General features: G+C 34.8%; 1 protein-coding gene across 1 annotated transcript in view; it reads left to right on the top strand.

Annotated features, from left to right (window-relative positions):
* The window catches only part of PDZD8 (PDZ domain containing 8), a 68,463-nt gene extending 44,898 nt beyond the window's left edge, over window positions 1–23,565 (top strand). Inside the window, exons 4-5 of the mRNA XM_067300294.1 lie at window positions 17,228–17,390; window positions 19,793–23,565. Coding sequence (XP_067156395.1) covers window positions 17,228–17,390; window positions 19,793–21,990 — 2,361 coding nt within the window. The 3' untranslated portion in view covers window positions 21,991–23,565. The remainder of the gene's footprint in view (window positions 1–17,227; window positions 17,391–19,792) is intronic.
* The last annotated feature ends 523 nt before the right edge of the window (window positions 23,566–24,088 follow it).

Raw genomic sequence — 24,088 nt, 5'->3', positions numbered from 1 at the left:
TTTTTTTAGAGCTTCAGCTATTGGAAGAGAGTCTGAAATACATATTTTCTAAAAATAGTCTGTAATAACTAGAACCAAACTGTTGGCTGCTGTTGTGAGGAAAGACATTAAGATTCTTGCCAACCAATGTGTAGAAATGCCTAAGGAACAGCAATCTTGGTTATATATGATTGAGGTAATCAAGAACTGCTAATAATTCTTGAGCTTTAAAAATAGCTGCTAGGAGGAAATAATTTTGTAATGAGTCATTAAAGCATTATTCTTTCATTGGAATGAAAGTAAACCAGATTTACCGGAAAGTAAACAATCAGTTTCTAGCTAAGACCACACAATTCACTTTTACAGAGATTAGTTTCTTTTTTGGATTGGTTTTGATAGCTGAAAGTTGTATTCTGTAAAGGCACTGGAAATGTGTCCTGGGCAGAATACACCTTTCTCCAAGTTCAAAAAATAATTTCGTGGAACAAAGAGGTCTCTTGATATTGCCAAGCCCCCAACCCACTGTATAACTCCCTCCAAATGCTGAAATGAATATTATAGAGCTACAGTAGTAGAGAAGCAAGAAATGTTGCAGTGGCTACAGGGGAAACAGCATAGGGAAAGATGCTATATGGATCTTGACTGGTTGTATCCTGAGTCTCCTTTCCAGCAAATCAGTAGTAATAGAACAGGAGAGGTGCAAACAACTTCTGACTTATTACTGCTCTTCTGTCTATATCAAATTAGAGAATAAAATTTTGACATGGAAACTTGGCAACTGATTTTTTTTTATTTGTAAATTTTACTGGAGAATATATACTTCTGAAAGTAATTCTTCCTCTGATAGTTGCTCTTTTGAAAGCTAAATACTGTATTTTCTTGCCATGTGCTTGTTGGTGGCTGTAGATGTCTAGCAGCCTTACAGCTTACTAGGTTATCTTCAAGCACTGTGCATTGCTGAATGCAAAGTACAGGAGTTTGAACTGGTATGCTATTTGCATAGAATAAATCAATTCTGTTAAGATGGAATTTCCATTAGGATGACAGTGTAAATCCAAAATAGAATAAGAGAACAAAGCCAACGATTATTTATGCTGCAGAAGATTTTGCAAGTAGATTACTAAGTAAAAGTGCACGATACTCATCCGTTCATCTACGTGTAGATCTCATACATTTCTACATACCATTTACTAAGAAAAGAATAGCAGTTGAGAATACCGTTAAGCTCTAAGAATGAGCAGGCAGTTAGCAACTATCTGTTGGTCAGAAACATTTCAAAGCAATGCCTTCTGTAAAAGGACAGTATGCCTGGTATGCTAAACTGGACAAGGAGTGGACTGGGCATGCAGACATCCTTCATCCTCTGTGTCTCACTACTCCACTTACCCCATATATCCTTTAGTTCCGTTCAGTGAGTATTGCTGCCATTTGTCTTGAACACTTGGTGTAATATGACTGTCAGCTAAGGGCCTTATCAAGCATAAGGGCTAAATTAGTTCTTAATTGACTGTTGTCAGTATTGTAATTTTTTGGTATTTAACAATTTCCGTAAATAATGTTTAGCCATGTTATGTTAACGTAGTTATGTCAGCTTACTTAATTGAGGGAATTTGGCTCAAGTCCAGAGGCGCAATTTTGATACCCATTTCAGAGTATCTCATTATTCATTTAGATAGCTGTCTATTGTTTTTATCCATGTTAGTAGCCATATACACATGTAAAGCCAGGTCCCTCTCCCTCTCCCTCTCCCTCTCCCTCTCCCTCTCCCTCTCCCTCTCCCTCTCCCTCTCCCTCTCCCTCTCCCTCTCCCTCTCCCTCTCCCTCTCCCTCTCCCTCTCCCTCTCCCTCTCCCTCTCGTTTTTGTTGAAGAAAGCACAGTGATTTGCAAAATCTGTATTTTAGAACTTATATTTGAAAAAAAAATACACTTATTTAACCAGGCAGAGACTTAAACCACAGGAGGCAGTCTAATATGGTTCTAGCCCCTCCATTAGCCCTATATTATTTAGCGCTTTAGTGTTATTTGCGTTCCCAGGAAAGACTATAGCTGCAATAAGCCTGGGTAGTTCTGTCTTTCTGTACTGGCGAATTGGCTCTCAGGCTCCACACCATAGCGGTGAAACCAGCACACTATCCCAAATAGGGCAGCCTCGCATCCGAGAGTCCTGCTGTCACGAGAGCTCCACGGGGCATTCTGTTTGCTGGGGCCTTTGGGGAGCCCATGCCTATCCCTGTCAAATCACCTTTGGGGAAAGGTGGATTTTGCATCTGTTCACATCAGGGCTGTGCTTATGCCTGTGAACTATAGCATTGCCAACTGTTGTTGAGAAGCATTTACAAAAGCTGTATGTTCTACATGGAAGTAAAAACATTTAAAACTATAAACTATAGCTCTTTAATTATAAGCAATATATTACTTGATTTCATCATCATACCCAGAAGTCATGATCCTTGTATACTGTTTTTAACTTTGGCATACTTCATTTGTGAAATATTGTTTTCAGTTCAACTCAAAAGTGTGTCCTTGTATTAAAAAGACAAAAAATCAGTGATTCCTCTGCTGAAAAGATCTAAAGTGCAGTGCGTTTTGTTATTTGCATGACGTAGCAGTGTCGGATGATTTCAGTTTTAATTATCTTGCAAATGCTCATTTTCAAATGGTATTAAAGTATATAAGTCAAAGGCTATTTTAGTGAACTTGGAGAGTTCATCAAGAAGGGCAAGTTGTGCACGATGAAAATGTTTATTCACTATGATTTTCTTCTGGAATTGGAAAGCTAGCAGACTTCGTAAGAAAAAAATAGCGTACCTCACTGATATAGTTTTGCTTTTTCATCTCCCCATCTCTTTCTCTAAAAAACAGGAAAGCAATTCTTTATTCCTTTGTCCAGTAACATATATTGTAATACTTGTGTGACCATCATTACCTAAGTTTAACATTGTACATAAATAAGTAGTTGCAAACCTGAGCCTAAGCTATGGGGTTTTTTGGTGGTTCACGGAATATAATCAAATTTTAATAACCGAGGACTTGGGGATGGGGAAATTAAGAGCGTTTTGCAATGGTATCCTTGCACATAAACTTGCAGACTGCAGTTCTCTAATCCAGACTAATTATTTTCTCTCTCCGTTCTTCTGTCTCTCCCCATCCCCACATAATCAGTGTTTTTACTGTCATTCCCCCCCACACACACTGCCCCAGCCTATTATTGAATGCAACTTTTCAGATACTACTTTCCTAGGCTTTTTAATATGTTTCAGAGATTACATTGAGAAGAAAAGTTGCTCAATGAGGCAAAGACAAAAACAATTTTCCTGAATTAATTAGCCCATCTCTTGCACTATGGTGGGAGGTAGGTGATTGTATAACTAATTGGGAACAAGTTAATGACAGAATTTCTTAGTATTCTGAAATTGTATAATAAGATATTTTAGGCATTTATCACATTGCACATTTATATTTCTGCAAAGCTTTAATTTCATAAACTTGGAGGTTTTCAAATCCTGTTTCTTTAATTATCAAGAATTTTAACTTAGGCTATTTTGGTGATTTAAAAAATGCCCACTTTTCCCCTAAAAGTTTCAATATAAAATATATGTTTTAAATTCATGTCCAAACTAAGCTTTTCTATATCTTACCATGTTCTGTTTTCAATGTATTGTCCATTTTTATTCATAATCAACGATTTAAAATTTGTGTTTTTATTTTACAAAAAAATAATGTTTAAATGTAAATGTTTAATGTAAAAATAATGTTTAAAATGTTGAAATGATCTCAGAATATTTAGTACTGAATGTGCATTTATGACAGTGAATCTTTCCCTTCAGGAATTTTTATAAATCGCTATTAAAACTCATAGCAGAATCACTTTGTAGAGTTGCAACCTTTGGCTTATAAAGGCCCTGATCACATCCAGTTCTATAGGCAAACACCCCTGTTCTGTAGTACTTGCTGTTGTTTCAGCCAACAGATTTTCAGTGGTGGTCAGGGAAGTAAAATACCATGGACTGACATCAAGTATTCAAATTATATCACCCAGAATGTTTTCATCAACTTCTCTGATGCAATTTTCAGTAAAATATTTTTGTTTGATAAAGCTCAAAGTATTAAATAATTTGAAATGTTCATAACTGAGTAAAGAAACGCTTCTTCTACCTCCCCAACCCTCCAAAATCCTGGTTTCAGAGCTGATAGAGATTCCTTCCCTGTAATAAGTAGAAAGATAAATGTTTACCTTAAAGTAAACAAGAGCTGCTTAAAGGTAGCTTCTGTCATGCATATACATTTGACAGTCCTTTTTTTTTCTTGTCCATTATGATTTTTTAAATATATTTATTTCTTGGGCATTCCGTGATATTGAATAATAATTCTTGGTTCATTTTAAAATTAAACAAGAGATGAGTTATAGATTCTTTTGTGGTTAAAGTAATTTGTCACTCACAACCTATCCCTATTTCTGGTGGCAGAGGAGAAAAGGGAGGATTGGGAATAGAAAGATGTTGTATTATGAAATCTGCAGGGTATTTTTCACTGTATATATTTCGCTAGCTATCAATAAGATCTGTGCTAATTTAAAAATAATAGCCCTAGAACCAGAGCGTATGAAGTTATGGTGAAGTGCTGAAGTAAAAGAAGGCATTTTTAAGCTTGACATTTCCTATTCATTATTTCACTTGCCTTAGTATAAAGAGACATAGAATTTGTGTATATCATTTCCCTTGAGCCAGAAAATACTTCCAAAAGGGATAAAAATGAATGAATGCTTATTTGGTGTCATGCTCCTCTTGTAACTTTTTCTTTGACTCCTACTAAGTTATTTCTGAAAGAGGTTGTTTTTGTTTTGACTTGGTTTTTCTTTTACCACTTCTGCATGCTTCAGTGTTAGCAACTCTGGGGTCTGAAAGGGGTCTCCAGAGAACTCACATGTTCTGCTGCTTCCAGAAGTATATTTGGGGGTAAGTTGTGGAAAGGATTTCTGCCAGAATCATAGTTGAGCCTCATCATAATGTACAATCCTAATCTCGGATGTTTAACAAAAACAAAATCATTTTGTGGCATAGTTAAGTTTTTTGGACATCCATTAGAATAAAACTTTTTGTTATCAAATTATGTGGTCAAATAGATTATAGGGAAAGAAAGATGCAACAGCAAAAAATTCAGACCTTTGTGAAGCATTTGTAAGAGTTAGGATGAAAACTTAGATACCATGTTGATTCCGATTTACAGCCAATGTGAAGTTCAGTTTCTAAATCATTCTTCTGATATATTGGGAAGTGATTTTTGTGTGCGTCTGGAAAGAAATTTCTGAAATATTTACATGCAAAGCAAATATAGCTAAGTATTGATTTCCTGTGCAGAATGAATTGTCAGTGTTTGACTTAATTGGTGTAAAGGTCTTTTCAGTTTACAGTTGTGGCAATTTTCGTAAGTGATGAATGGTAACAGTACGAAAATCTGGCTTCTAGGTGTGCTGTTGTCTTGGTGCTACTAATTAGGTGTGACAGTGAGCTGCTGTTTCGCTGCCTGGCAGCGACTTGTGCCCTATAACCATAAACAAATTGATCTGATGTGATGTGTTCAACAAAATAACCAGAAGTAGGCGTGTGGTTGTGGAAATCTCTATTGGTTATATAGTTAGATGTTTATACTAAAGTGTTTTGTCCATTGCTTAACTAAAAACAACTCAGTGTAGTTTCAGTTTCTTTCTTTGTAGAGAAAGATTATTATATGCAAAAAATCCTGGCCTTCTTAAAGTAGTTATTCAGAAAATGACTAGATATAAATCCCTGCCTTTTCTGGTCATGGCAATGTAGAATTTTAGAAGTAAAATGGCAATGTAGAATTTTAGAAGTAAATAATCTTCTGGTTTTACCAAAAAAAAGAAGGGGGGAAGGAATTGTGTATATAATAGGAACTTTGCTCTGTTACAACCTGATCTTTTATTTAATCTCTGAAGAGTTGTTGTATTGCTGAATCATTTTATTACATGTTCTTAAATTACTTTGGATTTGGCTAGTTCAATGGGAGTGCAGCAGTTGGGGAAAAAATGATCAGGTGCTATGGGATATACTATTCAGGCTTGCTGTTTTTCTTAATAGCCATCTAGTCATTCATTATTGTTCATGGCAAATGTAACAGTTGTCAGAAAGATAGTATGCTTATGCAGTGCAATCGCAAACTATGTTAACTTATGTCCTATGATATTTTAAATTGTATAATTATGTTGCTTTTAGGTACATATGAGATCATTGTTGCTTAGACTGTGTTATTACTAGGGACATAATTTATATTACCAGAAATTGTAATGGCTTGTTCATAAGAGTATTCTTTTTTTTACATATTTTTTGCAGAGTATTGTGTAAGTAATTGTTTAAAATATTACATTTTTAATGAATCAAATGATATTGCTCGAGTTCCTCAACTCTGGTGTGAAATTTAATCTAATAATCCTATTGCAGCTGATGCTAGGGTAGGGAGTAAGCGAGGCTGCAGGAGGCTGTATGTTGGCAGTGCAGACCAGTGCTGCAACTGCTTCTTTGGCCTGTCCTGGGACTGTCCCTCCTCCTTGGTCCTTGCCGCTGCCTCCAGTAGCACTGAGCTCTTCCTCGAAACAGTGTTTCAGCAGTGGCTTCTTGCAGTGACGCTGCTACTGTCTCAAAGTTAGGCTTTTGGTGAAGAGAGTCCCAGACGAGAAGTATTTTTGAAGCTCCTGCTCATTTCATGCACTGTACTCTAGCTGTAACTTTTTGAAATTGGTTTTCATTACTATTGTAATGAAAACACTTCTGTTCCAGAATAAAACCAGCCTATAAAATAGTTTCCATCCACATTCTTTTCCAGAAATGTTATTTTTAGTGAGATCTAAGGGATATGATTTATATGCATTCAAAAGTAGTATTGTATATTTTATTTCTTTGGAAACCGGTGTCTGCGGTGCATGTTACTGTAACTACAATGGAAAATAATTTTTAATATTTTTACTTTTGATAACAAAATGCACATCAATAATCAGAGTGATAATGCTGATGGATGCAGTGGTCAAAATTGTCAAGCAGTTTCTCTTCATAGAGAAGTATATTCTCCACAGTTGTTATTATTTCCATTACAAAGGACTTTTACTGGATGTTCTGATAATTTGAATTTCTTGCATAAAGATTAATAGTAATTGTTTTCTGTGAGAAATAACTAATTGTTTAATAAATTAATAGTTTAATGGTATCTGTCTTATATTAGACATAATTAATAGTTATAATACAAACATAATTATTGGCTGTTTTACAGGGTTTTTTTTAATGTATATACTTGAATGTGTTTTGTTTTTTTTTCCACTTAGAAGAAATGAACAAAATCCCAGATTGATCTCTCACTCATATGCACATATTTTCAAGTCCACACTCTTATGTTTCCATTAATCTCCTGTATCTTTAATTTGCATTGCAACAATTAATAACAAATTTATACAAAGACAACCATCAGCTTGGTAAACTTTCTATCGGTTCTGTCTCACACGTAGTATTCGTAATCCTGGCTGGTCCCATCAACCTCTGTTTTTAAGATCCACTTTCAGTAAGCCTATTTCAGTATTTTTTATTAGGCTACCTGAGGTTTTTACAAAATATTTATATAACAACTGAGTCATGTTCAAGCAATATTAGAGGAAGTCTTTTCTTTATCCAAGACATAAATGGTGATATAAGAATTGGAAAAAATCAATCTTTCCCATTTTTTCAGAGCCAAAGGAAATCATCACAGTTGGGTTTAATAAAGACTAAAAGGATGTGAGTGAGTAAGAGCACTTGAAGAACCACATTGGTGTTTATACTAAATTGCTCTCCAAAGAAGAGCTACACATAAAACTGAAGGTCTGCATTTTACCTGCTTCTGACATTTTGAAATTAAATGCAGGTTTTTTGCTGCCTTGTTTGTCTTTAACACCTCTGTTCAACTCCTGTAATTACTGTTCAGTGAGAATGCCTCAGCAATTCATGATAATTGCTAAACAGTTTTACTTTTTGCATGTCACATAACCTGTTTTCCTGTACAATTGGAAAAAAAGTACTTTTTTTTTTTAGTACTTAATTTAGTAAAACAGTGCCAACAGTATGTCAGAAATACTGAGGAAAAATGATGCGTAGCTCCTTATTTTGCTCAGTAACTAGCTTGTTCTGTTTCTTGCTGGTTTTTTAGTGCTCATTGAGTAGACATGCAGATGTTTAACTTTACTACCATGAATTGTCACATTGGTTTCAGACAAATAGCTCGTGATGGTAAAGTTGGACATGTGCATAACATTTGCAGAATTGTGGCTTTAATGAATTATTGTTTTAAATATAATCTTGGTCCAATATGTAACTCATTTCGGAGAGAAATTACCATCATATTTTGTAATGTATATTTTTATGTTTTATAAGATATTATATAGAACAAAAAATCATGAGGCCCACTATCTGGTTAGATAGCAGGTCTAGTAAAAATCTCTCAAATAATTTATCCGTAAAGTAGCTTCTTCCTAAAAGCAAAGAAAAAAAGGCTGCAACATTCATTTGAGATAATGGGGTCTTCCCATACACAGAGCACAACTCAGCCAGAAAAATTATCAGAAAAACAAGTCTAACATCTCTCTTGCATTTTTTCAGCATTTTTATTGTGTTACTAAAAATCTCTCAATTATCTCTAATATTTCACAAGAAGGAAAACTGGCTACTATTCTACTTCTGCTTTCTTGGTGAGATCTAGTGATTCCAGTACTTATAACCCTGATTTCTTTTTGACACATTTGCTCTACAAACTTTTTCATTAATAATGTCATTTGATTGTTTAAATAGAAAGTGTGTGCCCACTAAAATATACTATTCATATTTAATTGAGGTGGTTAAAATATGACAGATTGATTCCATGGGAAATTTTATCCCTTAAAAAAATTGTTTCCCAGTAGGAATGACTTTCCCTTTGAAATTTCTGTTTTTCAGATAGTGTTTCCAGTTAGTCAAAACATTTTCATTTCATAGAATTTTCTGTCACTTCTGACCTTTTTGTGTTTTAGGTGACTTGTGTTGTCAGTCAGTCAAACTTTTTATTGGAAGTTAGCTGTTGTAATTCTGAAAGGTAATCAATAACTGTTTTTTATGACTGATATTCTGCATGGTGTGACAGTTTGGAGAAAATTCTGTTATAGTTAAGGGTACTTGAAATGGGCAGGAAGAAATAAAAATGGGGTGAGGGGTAAATAAAAGAATATTAGAGCATATCAGTATCAAAGCAATTGAAGGTAGGTCCACATTGCTGTCACAGCACTGTAATATCCATATGCCTGAAATAACTCAGATTCCAGTACCACCTTAAATGTGCTAAGTCTTAGCTCAGACTCGCATCAGTCTTAGAGTGGGATTAATTTATCTTGCACTAATTAGACTGACACCAGAATACAGATTAACTGTATATATTTCTATGTTGTAGTCACAGCAGACCATAAGAAAGCACTCAGATTACTCACGGGGTGTTTCTAGATGTCAGTAAAAGTAACAGGTCTTGTGAAGGCAAAGATGTTTTAAAAAAACTGCCCTTAATAAGGGAGAGAAGTGAGGAAAATGGTCCACACATCAGGCGTCTCATATGCTGACTGAGAGTAGCTGCAAGCTTAAAAAAACAAAACAAAACAAAAAAAACCCACCACCTTTTTCCAGTGCTGAGTTTTTAACAACTGAATGACTTGATAAGGTCCGGTGCTATTAGGACTCCAATGGTTGTTTTAACTTCTCTGAATGCTGTATTTGCTAGTGTTTAAATTTAAACCGTACCATTTGAAATGACTATGTAATTCCTGTGCTTTAATGGGTGGTCAGAGCTCCCTTTGAAAAGCCAGCGGCAGTGACAGTGAACTTGCTGAGGCACTCCTGATCGCAGAGGAGCATCTGAGTCGGTCTGCTCCGTTAGAATGGGGTAACGTTAGAGATTTCCTTCAAGGAAACATGAAGAGGCCACAAGCTGGTGGTTTTAGTATCCGTTCAGTGACACCCAAAACCTTGCAAAGGTAGCTAGTCCCATAATAGTCACTGTTCATACTGTGAATAACTTTGCCATCTGTACCTAATTTGTCAGGAGTTGTTCTAGTTATTTATAATGTAACTTGCGATCATTTTTCAGCTGGTATGATATAAAACAAATATAGAAAACAGTATGCAATAAATTAAGGAAGTCATAATATTGAATAAGACTAAACAATCCAGAGAAGGTATTTTCCAATATTGCAGCAATGTATGCTAGAGAAATTGTGTGACTCTTCTCAAGATTATTCGGAATGTCAGCTCATTCCTATGTTCTACTGATGAAGACTGTTTTCAAGACAGAATGTATTGTTTGAACTTTTTGGTGTAAAAGGTGATGAACATGAAAGAATTTTTTTTCCCCCCTCAAGTTTCAGTGGGTGACAGATTAGGCAAGTGAGCAGCAAAGGACAGCTATGTGAATACTTAAAAACATCTCTAGAGTCACTGCCTTAAGAGCAGAGCAAGAGCTGCAGTGGAGGAAAACAGAACACCAGCTGAACCAAGTAATTAAAGTAGTCTGAAGTTGGAAGGATCAGCCTGGCCCAGAAAACCACTGCAGACGCTACAATGAACATTGAGTAGAGGCAAGGAATTGTTCAAGTATCGAACTAAGTACCACTACAGGATGAATGAAGAAAATGGCTGGCTATCAGGGTTTAGTCAAATGCTCAGAAAGCTTTCTCCTTTTCCTGTTGTTGGGAGTTTTCTCTCTGCCTAGGAAGTAAAAGGGGTTCTGTCATGTATCTCCGTGGAATCTGTGACCAAGGTTTATATCAGGCAATTTCCATGTAAGATTGTTTTCTTGACTGTTTCCCGAGAACACTTGAGGGGATGCTCCCACGTGCAGACAGGAGGACTGCAGAATTGAATGGAAATGGCTTGTGCTACTTTAGCCCCATAGTTTTGCACTTTGGGACCATGTCACAAAGGAAAGAAAACAGCTACTCTTTTTTCTAAAGCATAGATTGAAATCCTCAGAACATTCAAAAAATTGGCTTTTTTTTGAGTCTAATGTTACTAAGGATTATATCATGTGATTAGTGATCCCTGCTTGCTTCCACTGTCTCATCTAGCTCAGATAAATAAGCTAGCGATCAGTTCACTATGCAGGTCATACGTGATGACTGCATTCAGTAGTAGAGTCAAAGGAATAATGTTAAAATCCATGCTTTAATGATGTACGCCAAAACCCTTTTTCTAATGATGTAAATTTCTGAGTCTTCATAACAGAAGCAACTGCTTCCCAGTTTTGTACTTTAATGCTATTTCCCTGACATGAAATATTCCTTCCTTTCCTCTCTTAACATGCAGGACTGTCTAGGAGAATATAATGGTTTACAGGCATACTGTAGACATATTCATAGATGTATTATCTCTTGTCCTCCAAAATTACATTAGACCATATCTTCTGAGAATACATAAGATCTACTGTAGTAAGTCTAATGAGTTGGAAAAAAATAAGATTTTCATCTACAAAGCAGTAGATGTACTGTACAGACATGCCACTGTCAATTTGCAACATATACAGCAGGTTTTATATCAATTGTTAACAATTACAATATTTCATTGATAGTCAATAAGCAACGTTTGTGAAAATGTTATTCTTCAGTTGATAGTAAAGTCAATGAAGTAATATTTCTTGCATGTGCTTGGATGATCAGACTTTTTTAGTGTTTATTTAAAATAATGTGAAATGCTTATTTAACTCATTTTTATTAAAGCTTAATTATATTAAAGCTTACAAATAGTTTAGCAAATATGAGATGTGACCATGAGTTATGCAATAAGATTAAGCTTTCAAAAAACAATTTCCTTTTTAGCTCCTGAATATAAGTCATTTGGTTTAAAAGCAAAAGTCTTGTGCTCTAATCATTATTCTGTGATTTATTTTTGTGACTTTTTATTTATGTATACATTTAATGTTTTTAAAGTTTAGCAAAACAATGTTCCTGTACTAGTAAGCGGTTATCATAACTGCCTTTCCAAATGTCATAATCTCCATACTTATTGATGTGTGTTATTTATATGTCCTATCTTAGAGATTCTGAATGAAAGTGTGTTATTTCTGATGGTCAGCTTGCATAGTAGTTATGGTACTACAGTATTGTGGAAGACATTCTTATCTCTATATTCAAAAATGACCTCTAACTTTATACAGTTTTGGGAGCAAATAGCAAATGAGATGGCATCATACAGACAATTACCTACATGTTCACAGATATAAATGAGATGCTGATTTATAATTCCTGTGTATCTGCAAATTCTTTCAGACTGATTATTTTATGAAGCATTTGTAGAATGAGAACTACATCTTATACTGACATTCATCAAAATACTCTGCCATTTTAATGGTATTAGCAAGCTGTAGATTTCTGAATTATCAGTATGCAGCCGTGAAGTTCAGTATCAGTATATTGAAATTAAAAAAGGTTAAAGAAGCTGATTCTTACTGGCAGCCAACATTTGCCAGGCTTTCAAAATGGCAAGACTGAGGTAGGGAACACAACATAATTTTCTTGTGCGTTTTATTTCCAGAAAACACTTCTAATATTGGACTGAGAGCAGTGGTGGGGTTATGCTTCACAGTGCCTCTTACATTGGTGCATATAAATGAACTAAAACCTTTACTGTGAAATCAGTGCTTATATACTTTGTTTCACTAACACGCTGGCATTCACAGCACCACATCAAAATGTCTTACTAATTTTGAAGTGAAAGGAAATCTTGTGTCCTCTTTTTTTCCTTGAATAACAAAACACTACGGAAATTACTACTTTATTTGTTTGTTTTCTTCGAGCTATACATTCCTGTTCCATTGTGCCTTAATTTCAAAAAGTATTTCATAAATAGTCTGGAGGGTGCTTCACAATATATGTTCCTTTTTTTAAGAAGGATCATTTTCCAAATGTTATGAAATTGTTAGGCTCTAACTCTTTGAACATAAAGTTCACTGAATGTATGCATTTTACTGAGAAGCATTTAGTATTATTTGCTTTATCTTGCACCTTACCCGAGTAACTGCAGTGGGAGGGTTGCAGGTGGTCATAGAGCAGAACTATTAAACTAAAATAAACTTGCTTTACTGCAGTGTAGCTACTTGGTTATGACTCCCTTTTCTCCAAAGCACCACTTTTAGTTTTTCTGCCTTACATTACACTTCCTTGATAATAAATGTCCTTTCATTATCAGCAACTCTGTTCTACTCTGTGTGATCTAGCTGATTTTGTCCTTCTGATGTTTCCTGTCCCAGTAAACCTTTAGTTCTTCACGTATATTATCATATTTTAATATGAGAGAAGGGGAGAATGGTTTAAAGTAGCCCTGCTGGATGAACAAAGATGCCTGTTTTTGTGAGTTCAGTTGTCAGAGTGTGTGTGCAGGGGTATTTCAGAAAGCTTGAAAGAGTTTAACTGCACTGTAGCTAGCCTGAGATATTAGTGGTAGTATCATTTGGTGAAACTCAGAGTTCCCAGACAGAAAAACCAAGAAAAGTATTCATCTGTTTTGGATTGATAAATAAAACTGGTTTACTTTGTGAGAAAGCTTGTGACTGTGCCACAGTTAATAAAATGTTGAGATGAACTTTGTTATGTTCAAAGGATCTCTCCTTTCGAAAACAGCTTTCCATCAAATATTGTTAGAATACTGCAAGTCTCCCTGCCATCAGTGATTCATACACAGTCTAAAAAGTAGTCAGTGACCTTGCATGGAAGCCAAATGTTCAGAGATACCTAAGTGTCTTTGGTCCCAGCTGTCCCTAGTTTCTTTTATGTGGTCTAGCCCTGGGGGAGGAGAGAAGGGTTGAAATGCTGGAAATCACCTCAGAGGTTTCCAGTCTTTTACAGTAGAGAATATTTTCCTTGTTAAGTCATACTGCTATTGAGATCTGCTCAAAGAAGTCCTTGGATTCAAAGGAAGCTTAAGAGGATGAGGATCTCTGCTGACAAACTCTGTAAGAACGAACTTCTGGTAACAGTTTTACTTTAAAAAATATATCTAATTATGCCCTTTTCCCATATTTTGCTCATCACATCTGCCATGTTTCATAAGTAATAACAGTGTAACCACTGTTCTGAGGTCCTGGCTGCCTTTTGTCCAAATTGCTAGATGTTACATTACTAGCCCTTGTTTTTTTGTGTGAGCTTCTCATTTTGAAATAAGGCTTATTACTTTCTCAAGAATGGGTCTTTAGAAGTGTCATGGCTTTTGTGCACCACTGTTTGAATAGAAGAGAAAATATCCATCCAACCGTAAAGCAAAGTTTGTTTTTCATGAGGTAATGCATGTAAAAATGTTATGATAGTCAACTTTCCTTAGCAGTTGGCTATTTTTCTGATCTGTTCAAAGGCTGATTACATAGTTACTGCATGTTGCAAACAAACAAACTTACAGCAAAGTTTCTTCTGCAGTAATGCAAAATTAACAGACTATCCATCGTATATGAACCATGATTTTAAAGTGTTTTGTCATATTAATTAACTCCAATTCTGGGGATTAAGATCCAGAACTTGTATTAGATTTCAGAACAAGCCGTAGATTTTGAAAGTAGATGTCTCCCTCAAGGAACACAATTAAATTGCCAAAATATTTTGGCATTAAGAGAAAATCATCCTGTTGGGATTTTTTTTTTTCTCCACCATTTGGACTAAAGATCCATTTCTTTCCTAAAAGTCCCTCACTAAGAGACTTTATACTTGTATGCTTATGAAAAGTAGGACAAAAATGCTTATAGTTTGCTTTTCAGTCTGTATAATATTTCATGTTTAAGTCAGCGCTCCTTAAGTGGAAGTTTATTTTCTCTTCTTTCTTTCTTTCTTTCTTTCTTTCTTTCTTTCTTTCTTTCTTTCTTTCTTTCTTTCTTTCTCTTGTTATGTTTAATTGTCTATTCAAACACAAAGATTTGTAAATTTTTTTCCAACCTTAATAATTTAAAGCAAGACTTTCAAAGCCTTTTTAGTAAAAGTGAGATTTGAGTACTTAATCTGTGGCAAATCCCAGAAATAGGAGCTTCCTTGTTGTCTGATAATAATATGCAGAGCTGCATAACATAGAGGAGTGATTTTTCAAGGAAATTTTTGTTGCAGGTTCGTATACTGCCACACCAAATTCATGGCACTTGTATTTTTGACAGCTAAAATATTAAACCAGTATTGTTTGAAATTGTAGTAATTGTTTGTGTCGTCTCCATACAGCGCATGCAATTCTCACGTGAGAATTGCTAGTGTAAAGTCATATTATATATAAATTAAAGGGAGTAAAACAAAAAACTTTTTTTTCTTTAGTGAATTTTCTCTTTTCTAGAAATATTTCTAGTATGTTTTATTTGACTTTTTAACACTTCAAAGCTTTGTAGCAGTACACTATTTAATAGTGTTATCAGGGTTTCTCCAGTGTAAATAGGGATGACTTTAAAAAAAAAAAAAAAATTGAACCAATTGTTTTTGCAGGCAATTAAACTTATTTATTTGCATTACAGAAGAACCTTAAATCCCAGAACTGCAGTTGAGCTTGTTACGTCTTGTTTTACATACACTGCTGAACATAGATAGTGTCCTGAATAGCTTAATTTGCCTTTCACAATGTACAGGTTAATAAAGCTTGAGAGAAAATATCCTTGCTTAAGTGACTGTGTGAAATGCAGAAAGTTAGTGGCAAAGCTTAGAAAGTTAATGCGAGTCTGCTTCTTTAAACTCAGTAGTGTTGTTAAGCAAACAGTTAATTATTAGAGTATTTTAACTTCTATAAAGAACAAAACTACAAATAACAAAAAACAAGAATATGTGGCTGTTAGGACTATTGCAAAGGAATAATGACAGACTTGTGCAACTAAGGAGAGAGTCATGTACTGCAGTTAAATGACCCACTCCATCCGTGAAAAGCCACTGTACAAAAACTAAGCAAACCAGCATGCCCTCAAAAGAGGAGGATCAACTCCAGACAGTTCAAACATAGACAATTGAATAGCAACAAAGTAAATGCAGAAGGATGGGGGAGAGGACTGTCTACCTAAACTCAGTAAACTGAAAATAAATAGAAAGTTTCCTATGGAGGTTTTCTACAAACAATATCTGTCTCTCAGTTCCTGGGAAACAAAGAAGCAAATTAAATTTCTCTACTTGGAGCTGAGACAGACTGTGAGTTCCCTTTCAAATGGATTGAATATACTTTGGCAGAGTGATAACAGTCATTTGAAACAGTTCAAAGGGAATGCCCTTTAGAAAAAAAATGCATTTTTTTATTCCTTAAAGATATTCTTTGAGATCTACTGGAATTTTTTTATTAACAGACATTGAGGTATGGTGAACAGTTAGTATATTCTTGATATGTTCTTCAAGAGAGATCTTTTCTTGTATCTTGGAAGTCTGTGCATGTATGTTGGATGAAATTCTACTATGGAGATTGCACCACCATCATTTTTAAAGAATAAAATATTTGAAGTTGCTGAGTTAAATTTTATCTTATTTTTATAAGGCTGCTTGACAAGATAAATATAAAAAATGGTTCTTTGGAGAAACTTCTTATACTATTTTAGGTGTTGTATTTTGTCTTAATAAATATGTATAAATACTACATAGGTTTGTTTTAAATATATTTAGTTACATCCATATGTTCCTAATTGTTTTCTCACCCCAAATAGCTTTTGTATAGACTGCTGAAGAGCTGTTGCTGATTACAGGTTTTATAACATTAATGTGTACATTAAAACTAATACCTAGATTGGTGGGTCAGTAGTCATTTAATAAAACTTCTTCCTGATAGTACAGAAGAGGAGGTTGTGTATAGCTTTGTTAGCTCTGGGGCCTTTTGCAAAAATGAGCCATTTGCTGCTATTTCAGCAGATTTGTGTTTGCGCAGTGTAGCTTAGTATTGTTATTATTTGTATATAAACAATTGAACAGACACACATACACACGTTATATGTATTCTGCTGACAATTTCTTGCACTACTTTCTAGTTTCAGCCTGTTTGGCTCTTCAGAACTGGTGACATTTGGGTCCATTTTTCCCCAAAGGTGTAAACTGAATTAGCAGATAGTGAATGTGTTATGTGATAATGTGCTCATTGAATTCAACAGATGTCCTAAAGTAATTCTTTCTGTAGAATCGGCTGTGTAATTTTAGTTAAACAAAATCATAAGTAACCATGAGTCCTTACAGTAAGCTAATAAACATGTTCTAACTTGTAACTTCCTTCTCTCTAGGCAGAACTAGTTAAAGGAAATTTGCAAAGTGTTGGACTAACGCTCCGCCTTGTGCAATCCAAAGAAGATGATGCAGGGCATGTTGTTATTGAAACAGTTACTCCAAACTCTCCTGCAGCAGCTGCTGATCTACAGAGGGGAGATAGACTTCTAGCAATTGGCAGTGAGTAATATATCAGCTTTTAAAATAATGTGATCTTGCAAAGTGGAAGGATATTTTTGCACACAGTTAGACTTGACTACCTTTCTCAACAATTAAAGATATTTTTGGCTCCCTTAGGGAAAACTAACCTTTGTGTATTTGTGGCCACTTAAGGTTATCATTCACTTGATCCATTTTCTTGCATCTTTATTTACTCTTTGCTAGGCAAAAGCTAAAATAAAGCTGAAGAAACATTTAAATGTAGATATATTTTAATTGCTCTAACAGCAATGCTGTGAGGTTTCCCTACTTGGTTTCTTCTAATGACACTATAAAATCTGCTTAGTTTACGAGGAAAACCATAGTATTTTATATCCTAGATTTGCACGCTCAGCACTGACTTTGAAGTAATAGCTGAGTATGGAACAAGCAGTATAAACGCATTTCTGACAAACAAAGCAACCTTCTGAAACTTTTAGTACTATTTAGAAATTATAATTAATTATAATAGATAATATAATTATATATAATTTTAAAATTATAATTATAGTAGAAATATTAGTATTATTTAGAAATCTAATCTTAGCTTCTCACATTTAAAGATTTTGGCCAAATCTTAACTGGAAGATAGGTGCTGCATTGAAGCAAGAAATCATCTTCAACTTTTTGTGGGGGTGGGTTTTTTATTATTATTTCTGTCGAAATCCATGGGAATTATAAAGTAGATTGATACGGTTTTGTATTATACAGTTTAAAGTTAGGCCAGCTCCAGATGTAACTTGAATACTTCTGTTTTATATGGACCATATGACCAACAAAGAATTAGATCATAATCATAAATCAGAATCAGTCACTGAAACTGGAAATCTTACTTCTTTAAACCTGACATTTGGAAGGGATCTACTGGATATTAATATGGGCAGAAGGACAGATAAACCATTAATAGGAACAACAGCCAATAAACTTAGTGAAAGGACCTGATAGGAACCTGATAATGATCATTAAAAAATAATGCAATGTTTTTATTCTACTGGATCTTATGGGACTACATAAAATATTGTGTAGTAGGAATAGTAAGCAGCTTAGCTTAAAGTTATTGGGGCTTGTACACTGTCAAGGGATCATATAATAAAGAAAAAGCTGTGGGAATACTCCTGTACGTTAATAGTGGCTTAGAAATAAATGTAGATAGCATTGACAAAACAGAATGTAAATGAAAATCATTTCAGGGAAAAATGGTAAAGGAAGTTCTGTTAGAATTGCATTGTGAATTTGTATCTAGAGAGATTATCTCCATAATGCTGTTACTAGAGAAAGAAATGCAGCAAGAATTACATAATTATGAGCTAAAGTATCCCGGATATCTCTGCATGTGATAGCCTGTGCATTTCTTCACCAAACATTAGCTGTACAAGTAAGAAGTAAAGTTATTTTAGGTTTGGTTTCGTAAGTCTTTATGATAATATAGGAAGAGTTTATGTCGTAATTTACTATAAAAATAAAACTCCATACATTTATAACATGGATTATTTAATGTGTCTGTTAGGGGTTAGATATCTTTTCTGACCAGAGAGGTTTTACAGACCAGAACTTAAGTTAACAAACATAATGAGTCATCTTGATAAGGCACTGCCTAAATCCGCATTGCACTACTCTCGTGACTTAGAAGGATTTCAGGTTCCTTCAGATAGCCAGTTGATGATTGCCCCAGCACAAGAGAATAGTCATTTTTACATTACCCACTGCATGACTTCATATGGACTATGTGCTTATTAAGATACTTTTAGCTAACACCTAATTTGTTGAATTTAACTCTTAACATAAGTTGGAGCTATTGTCAAATGGCTCTGGAAGTTCAGTGATGAGGCAGACAATTCCGTTTAGCTTCACTATTTAGCCACATTGAGAATGTGACATTGTGCCTATATTTTCCTGTTAACATATTAGAACTCTTTTCTTTGTTAGTCTACTTCTGCTCTTACTATAATAGTGCATATTTTTAGATATTGATCTCTCTTGAATCTGTTGTTAAATGCCTGCTTCTAAAAAGTCCAAATTACAGTAAGATTAATTACAAAGGTTAAAAATGTTGACATCGCATTAGTCTGTTAACATCATATTAATAATGTTAAATCAACATTAGTTTTTAATACTACAGCATTAATGCCAATTGCAATCTAGACTGTGTATGCTGGTTTCTTTTCCAGCTCCTGAAGTGATATATGAATAAAATGGAGAGGATCCAGCTGTTACCTATCAGTTCATATCTTCCATCATAATTGTTTGATTTCCCCTGTTAGTAGTAGTAATACAATTGTTCACTATTCCAGTTCTGAGGGTTTTTGCTGACTATATTTGGCCATTTATGTAGCTATTGTATTTTCAAATTTACCTTTTTTTGTCTTTTTTTTTTTTTTTAATAGGTGTTAAAATCACATCAACTGTCCAAGTGTTGAAGCTCATTAGACAGGCTGGGGACAGAGTTTTAGTGTTTTATGAAAGGCCTGTTGGGTATAATCAGCATGGTTCAGCACTGCAGGATGGATTTGGACAATTGGAAGACACCGCTTTTTTGACACAGCCAGAAGATGACCAAGCTAGTATATCAGCTGATGTTGAAAATAAAGATTTTGATTCAGAATTTGAGGACTTAGCATGTGAGTCACCTGATCAAAAAGAAGATATGCCAACAACTCAGAGTCCCAAACGTTCAGCAGTAATATTTTCTACTAAACCACTTGGAACTATATCTCCGATTCTGAATAGAAAATTACTTTTAGGAAACTATCAAACAACATCAAAAACACAACAAAAAGATGGAGCTAAAGTGGCAACACCCAAAACTGCTGAGAGTTCAGATACATCACAGCAATCAGGTAAACAATCACAAGGATCTAGTAATAAGCCTCCAGTACCACCTAGACCACAAAATAAGCCTACTTTGTCTACTAGTGAAACTCAAAATCTGTTAGAGCCTGGAGGTTTATCTTCTGAGAAACCAGAGAGGCCACCTCCACCTACAAATAATGTAGATAAATGTACAGAGAAGGTAGTGAAGAATAATGATCAAATAGAAGACCCAGTGGTATCAAAAGTAATAACAGCACCAAAACAAGATACATTAAAAGATGGAATTTCAGAAAATGCACGTAGTTCTAGAGATAGTGGAGATGATCATCAACCATGGGAATCGCCAGAAATTCCTTATCGAGTCCGGCTAGGTCGATGGCCGAGGACAAGAGCATCCTCTTGTATATTTGAAGTAGAAGGATACCATAAGTACCTTAATGTAGCACTGTGGTGCAGAGACCCTTTCAAAGCAGGTGGTTTTATCTGCTTAGGATATGCAAGCATAAAACTTGAAGAAATTGCTTTAGATTGTATAGCTACATCATCCATGGAATATATTAGAACATTTAAATTGGATGCTCCTACACCTAAAGCAGCAGTCACTAGAACGGCATTGCGGAATTTAACAACGCATAAGGGATTCAATGAAAAATTTTGCTATGGTGATCTAACTTTACACTTTAAATATTTAAAAGAAGGAGAATTAGATGATTCAAATTTTCTGCTAGAGAAAGAAAAGGAATGTCAGTTGGAAGAAGAAGGTCGTGCGGTTCAGAAAGAGGATCCTTATCTGGGACAAATTATTTTTGCTGAGAACAAGCATAACTTTCAAGATACTCAGTTTCAGAATCCAACTTGGTGTGATTATTGCAAAAAGAAAGTTTGGACTAAAGCAGCTTCACAGTGCATGCTCTGTGCTTATGTTTGCCATAAAAAATGTCAAGAAAAGTGTCTAACTGAGACACCCTTTTGTGTAGGAGCTGAAAAGAGACTTGATCGGACTGTGGGAAGTTGTAGAGCAGAAGGACAGGAAGCTTCACAAGCTGTATCCTCTCGTGTTGATTCAGAATCTAAATCTGTTAATAAAACTACAGGTTTGACCAGGCATATCATCAATACAAGCACCCGTTTGTTAAATCTTCGTCAAGTCCCCAAAGCTCGCCTTTCTGAGCAAGGAACAGACATTGTAGAACCTTCGCCAAAGCACACACCAAACACTTCTGATAATGAAAGTAGTGACACTGAAATCAGTGGTCCAAACAGTCCTTCAAAGCGTGCAGCAGGCACAGGGATAAAGTTAGTGAGAAAGGAAGGTGGTCTAGATGACAGTGTCTTCATTGCAGTTAAAGAAATTGGACGTGATCTCTATAGAAGTTTGCCCACAGAGGAGCGATTTCAGAAATTAGAATTCATGTTGGATAAGTTGCAGAATGAAATAGACCAGGAGCTGGAAAATAATAATTCACTCATTAAAGAGGAAAAAGAGACAAATGATGCAAGGAAAAAAGCATTAATTTCTACTGCGCTGGCTAAATCAGGTGAAAGACTGCAGGCCCTTACACTGCTCATGATCCACTACAGAGCTGGCATTGAGGATATAGAATCTTTGGAAAATGCATCATTAGACCGTCAGTCAAGAAGAATGACTAAAGATTCAGAGGAAGCCAATATAGCAGAAGAAATGGATAATGAAGACGTCAGTCTGACAGAGGCTCCAACATTCAACATCATATCAGAAGAACCAGTTGATCCACCTCAATCAGTAGACTGATACTTACATATTTAGCCTTTGCAAAAACGGACTAAAAAGAATACTTTGCACTTAATCATAAACACACAAAAATTAAATTAAAACACTGGTATAATGTACATGACCTGCTTCTCCACAGTTATTTGCCTATGTGAAAGTACAGATAATAATGTTTTTTCTCTAGCTACGGCATCATCATTTTGTTAAAACTGGCTGGTTAAAATTGTGTTAAAACTACATTTTTGGATTTATATTGGAAGTTTATTTTTAATAATTTATTTTTAATTTTTCTAAGTATGTAACCTTACCATTTCACATTAATCTGTGTGGTGTCCTTAGTGTATTACTTGCCCTCTTTTTGAATTTATGCTTTCAAAAGGAGACTGTCAGGATTTTTGAAATGTTTAATTTTCATTGTATGAGGAAAAAGTTACAAGCTTGTTCCATGCCTAAGCTGATGACAGATGCAGAAATTGTCAAGGGACCAGGCTTTAAAACTTTGATCACAGTTATTGTAGGTATTCTGGATAGTTCTGTATTTCTTGCCAAACATATCATGAAAGCAAATAAAGTAATTTTTATTTTTTCTATTATTAATATTTGGTAAAGGTATCATTGCATATCAAGTCATTTGCTTTCCATATTTTTGTTAAATACAAGAACTTTTCATAGTTTGTAATTAACATGAAATGTAGTAATGCTGTGGTAAAAAAAAAAAAAAAAAATTACCTCCTTAAAACTTCGGGATATTGCATCCTGCTTGAATAGTACTATGTATTGAAGCACATACCAGTATCTCTTAATTTAATTGGGAATATTTTTGAGATAAAAGAGGCTGGTTGCCTTCCAGAACATAACTGTGTCTTTAAATATGTTTGTAGTATCTGGTAACTTGATAAAAGAAAACTGTACTTCACAGAATTTAGAGGTTTTATTGCACTCTATGAAAAAGCATATGATGACAATTTAAGATTTCAAACATTTTAACATTTTCCCACAGATTTTATCATTTCAGAAAGCTTAAGTAACACTTTACAAAATAGCTAAACATTATGTTTCTCAACATTTTTGGGTAATCATATATTGGTAAACTGCATTCAGCTTCTCAAATGGGAGAGATGGTCTGAGCAAGAAGACCAGCTTTTCCAGAAAAATGTCCTATAGTGTATATAACATGTTTTTTGGGGGGGTCAAAATAAGTGAGTCCAGTAGAGACAAAGAAGAATTTCAGCCAGCAGCTTTTGAAAAGAATCATCTGGTCTTGTGCTATGTGTGAATTGTGGATCTTAGCATCATGTCGCTATGGCCATTGTTCTTATTTATTTCCTGTAAACATGTCTTTTTCATCTTCTCTGTATAGAAATGAGGTATACAATATCATCTTTATTTGAGGTACCGTTAGATACTGATATTGTTATCACTGGTATCACTGATTGTAGAAAAAATGCCTTTATGGAAGAGGAGTCGAATCTAAGATGGTAAAATAGTTTCTTTAAATTGTGAGGCAGCCTGTAATGTACCTTTCCACAAAATTTGCTTCTCAATTTATTTTGTAATAGGCAAAAAAAGAAGCAATGGTTTTCACAGATGGAGAAACATACTGTACTTCTAAGCAAAACATTACTTCCACTCATGCAACTACTTGCACTTTTTTGTGAGTTCTGGGCAGTTGATAATTATTTAGTTAATGTATGGAAAACACTGTCCATGCTAAAATAGGCGTGTCACACTTCTGAAATTATGCTTCAGCAAATAATCACACAAAACTAGCTTCCCTTATTGACTAAAGTTATTTAACCTATACATGCTTGAGATGCATATTAAGACTTTCCCACTGCATTTTCTCAGTGGCTTACCATTGGTGGTGATCTGCATTAAATCTCCACCAGTGTTTTGCTCTTATGGACTACTACAGAAGTTTTCAAATATATCCAAGTACTTCATTTAAACCCTGGTACACATGAAGGAGCTGTGAAAACAATGCAAATAATGATTTCACAAAAATGCATTCAATGTTTTAAATTTACTTGTGTAATACAGTGGGTATGAAAAGCTGGATATAGTTTTCCTCATATAGTATTGCTAATGATGATTGTAAGAGATAAATGTAGTGCAATAT

This window comes from Apteryx mantelli, chromosome 7 (assembly GCF_036417845.1).
Source record: "Apteryx mantelli isolate bAptMan1 chromosome 7, bAptMan1.hap1, whole genome shotgun sequence".
NCBI lineage: Eukaryota > Metazoa > Chordata > Aves > Apterygiformes > Apterygidae > Apteryx > Apteryx mantelli.
This window is presented reverse-complemented; position numbering and strand designations above follow the sequence as displayed.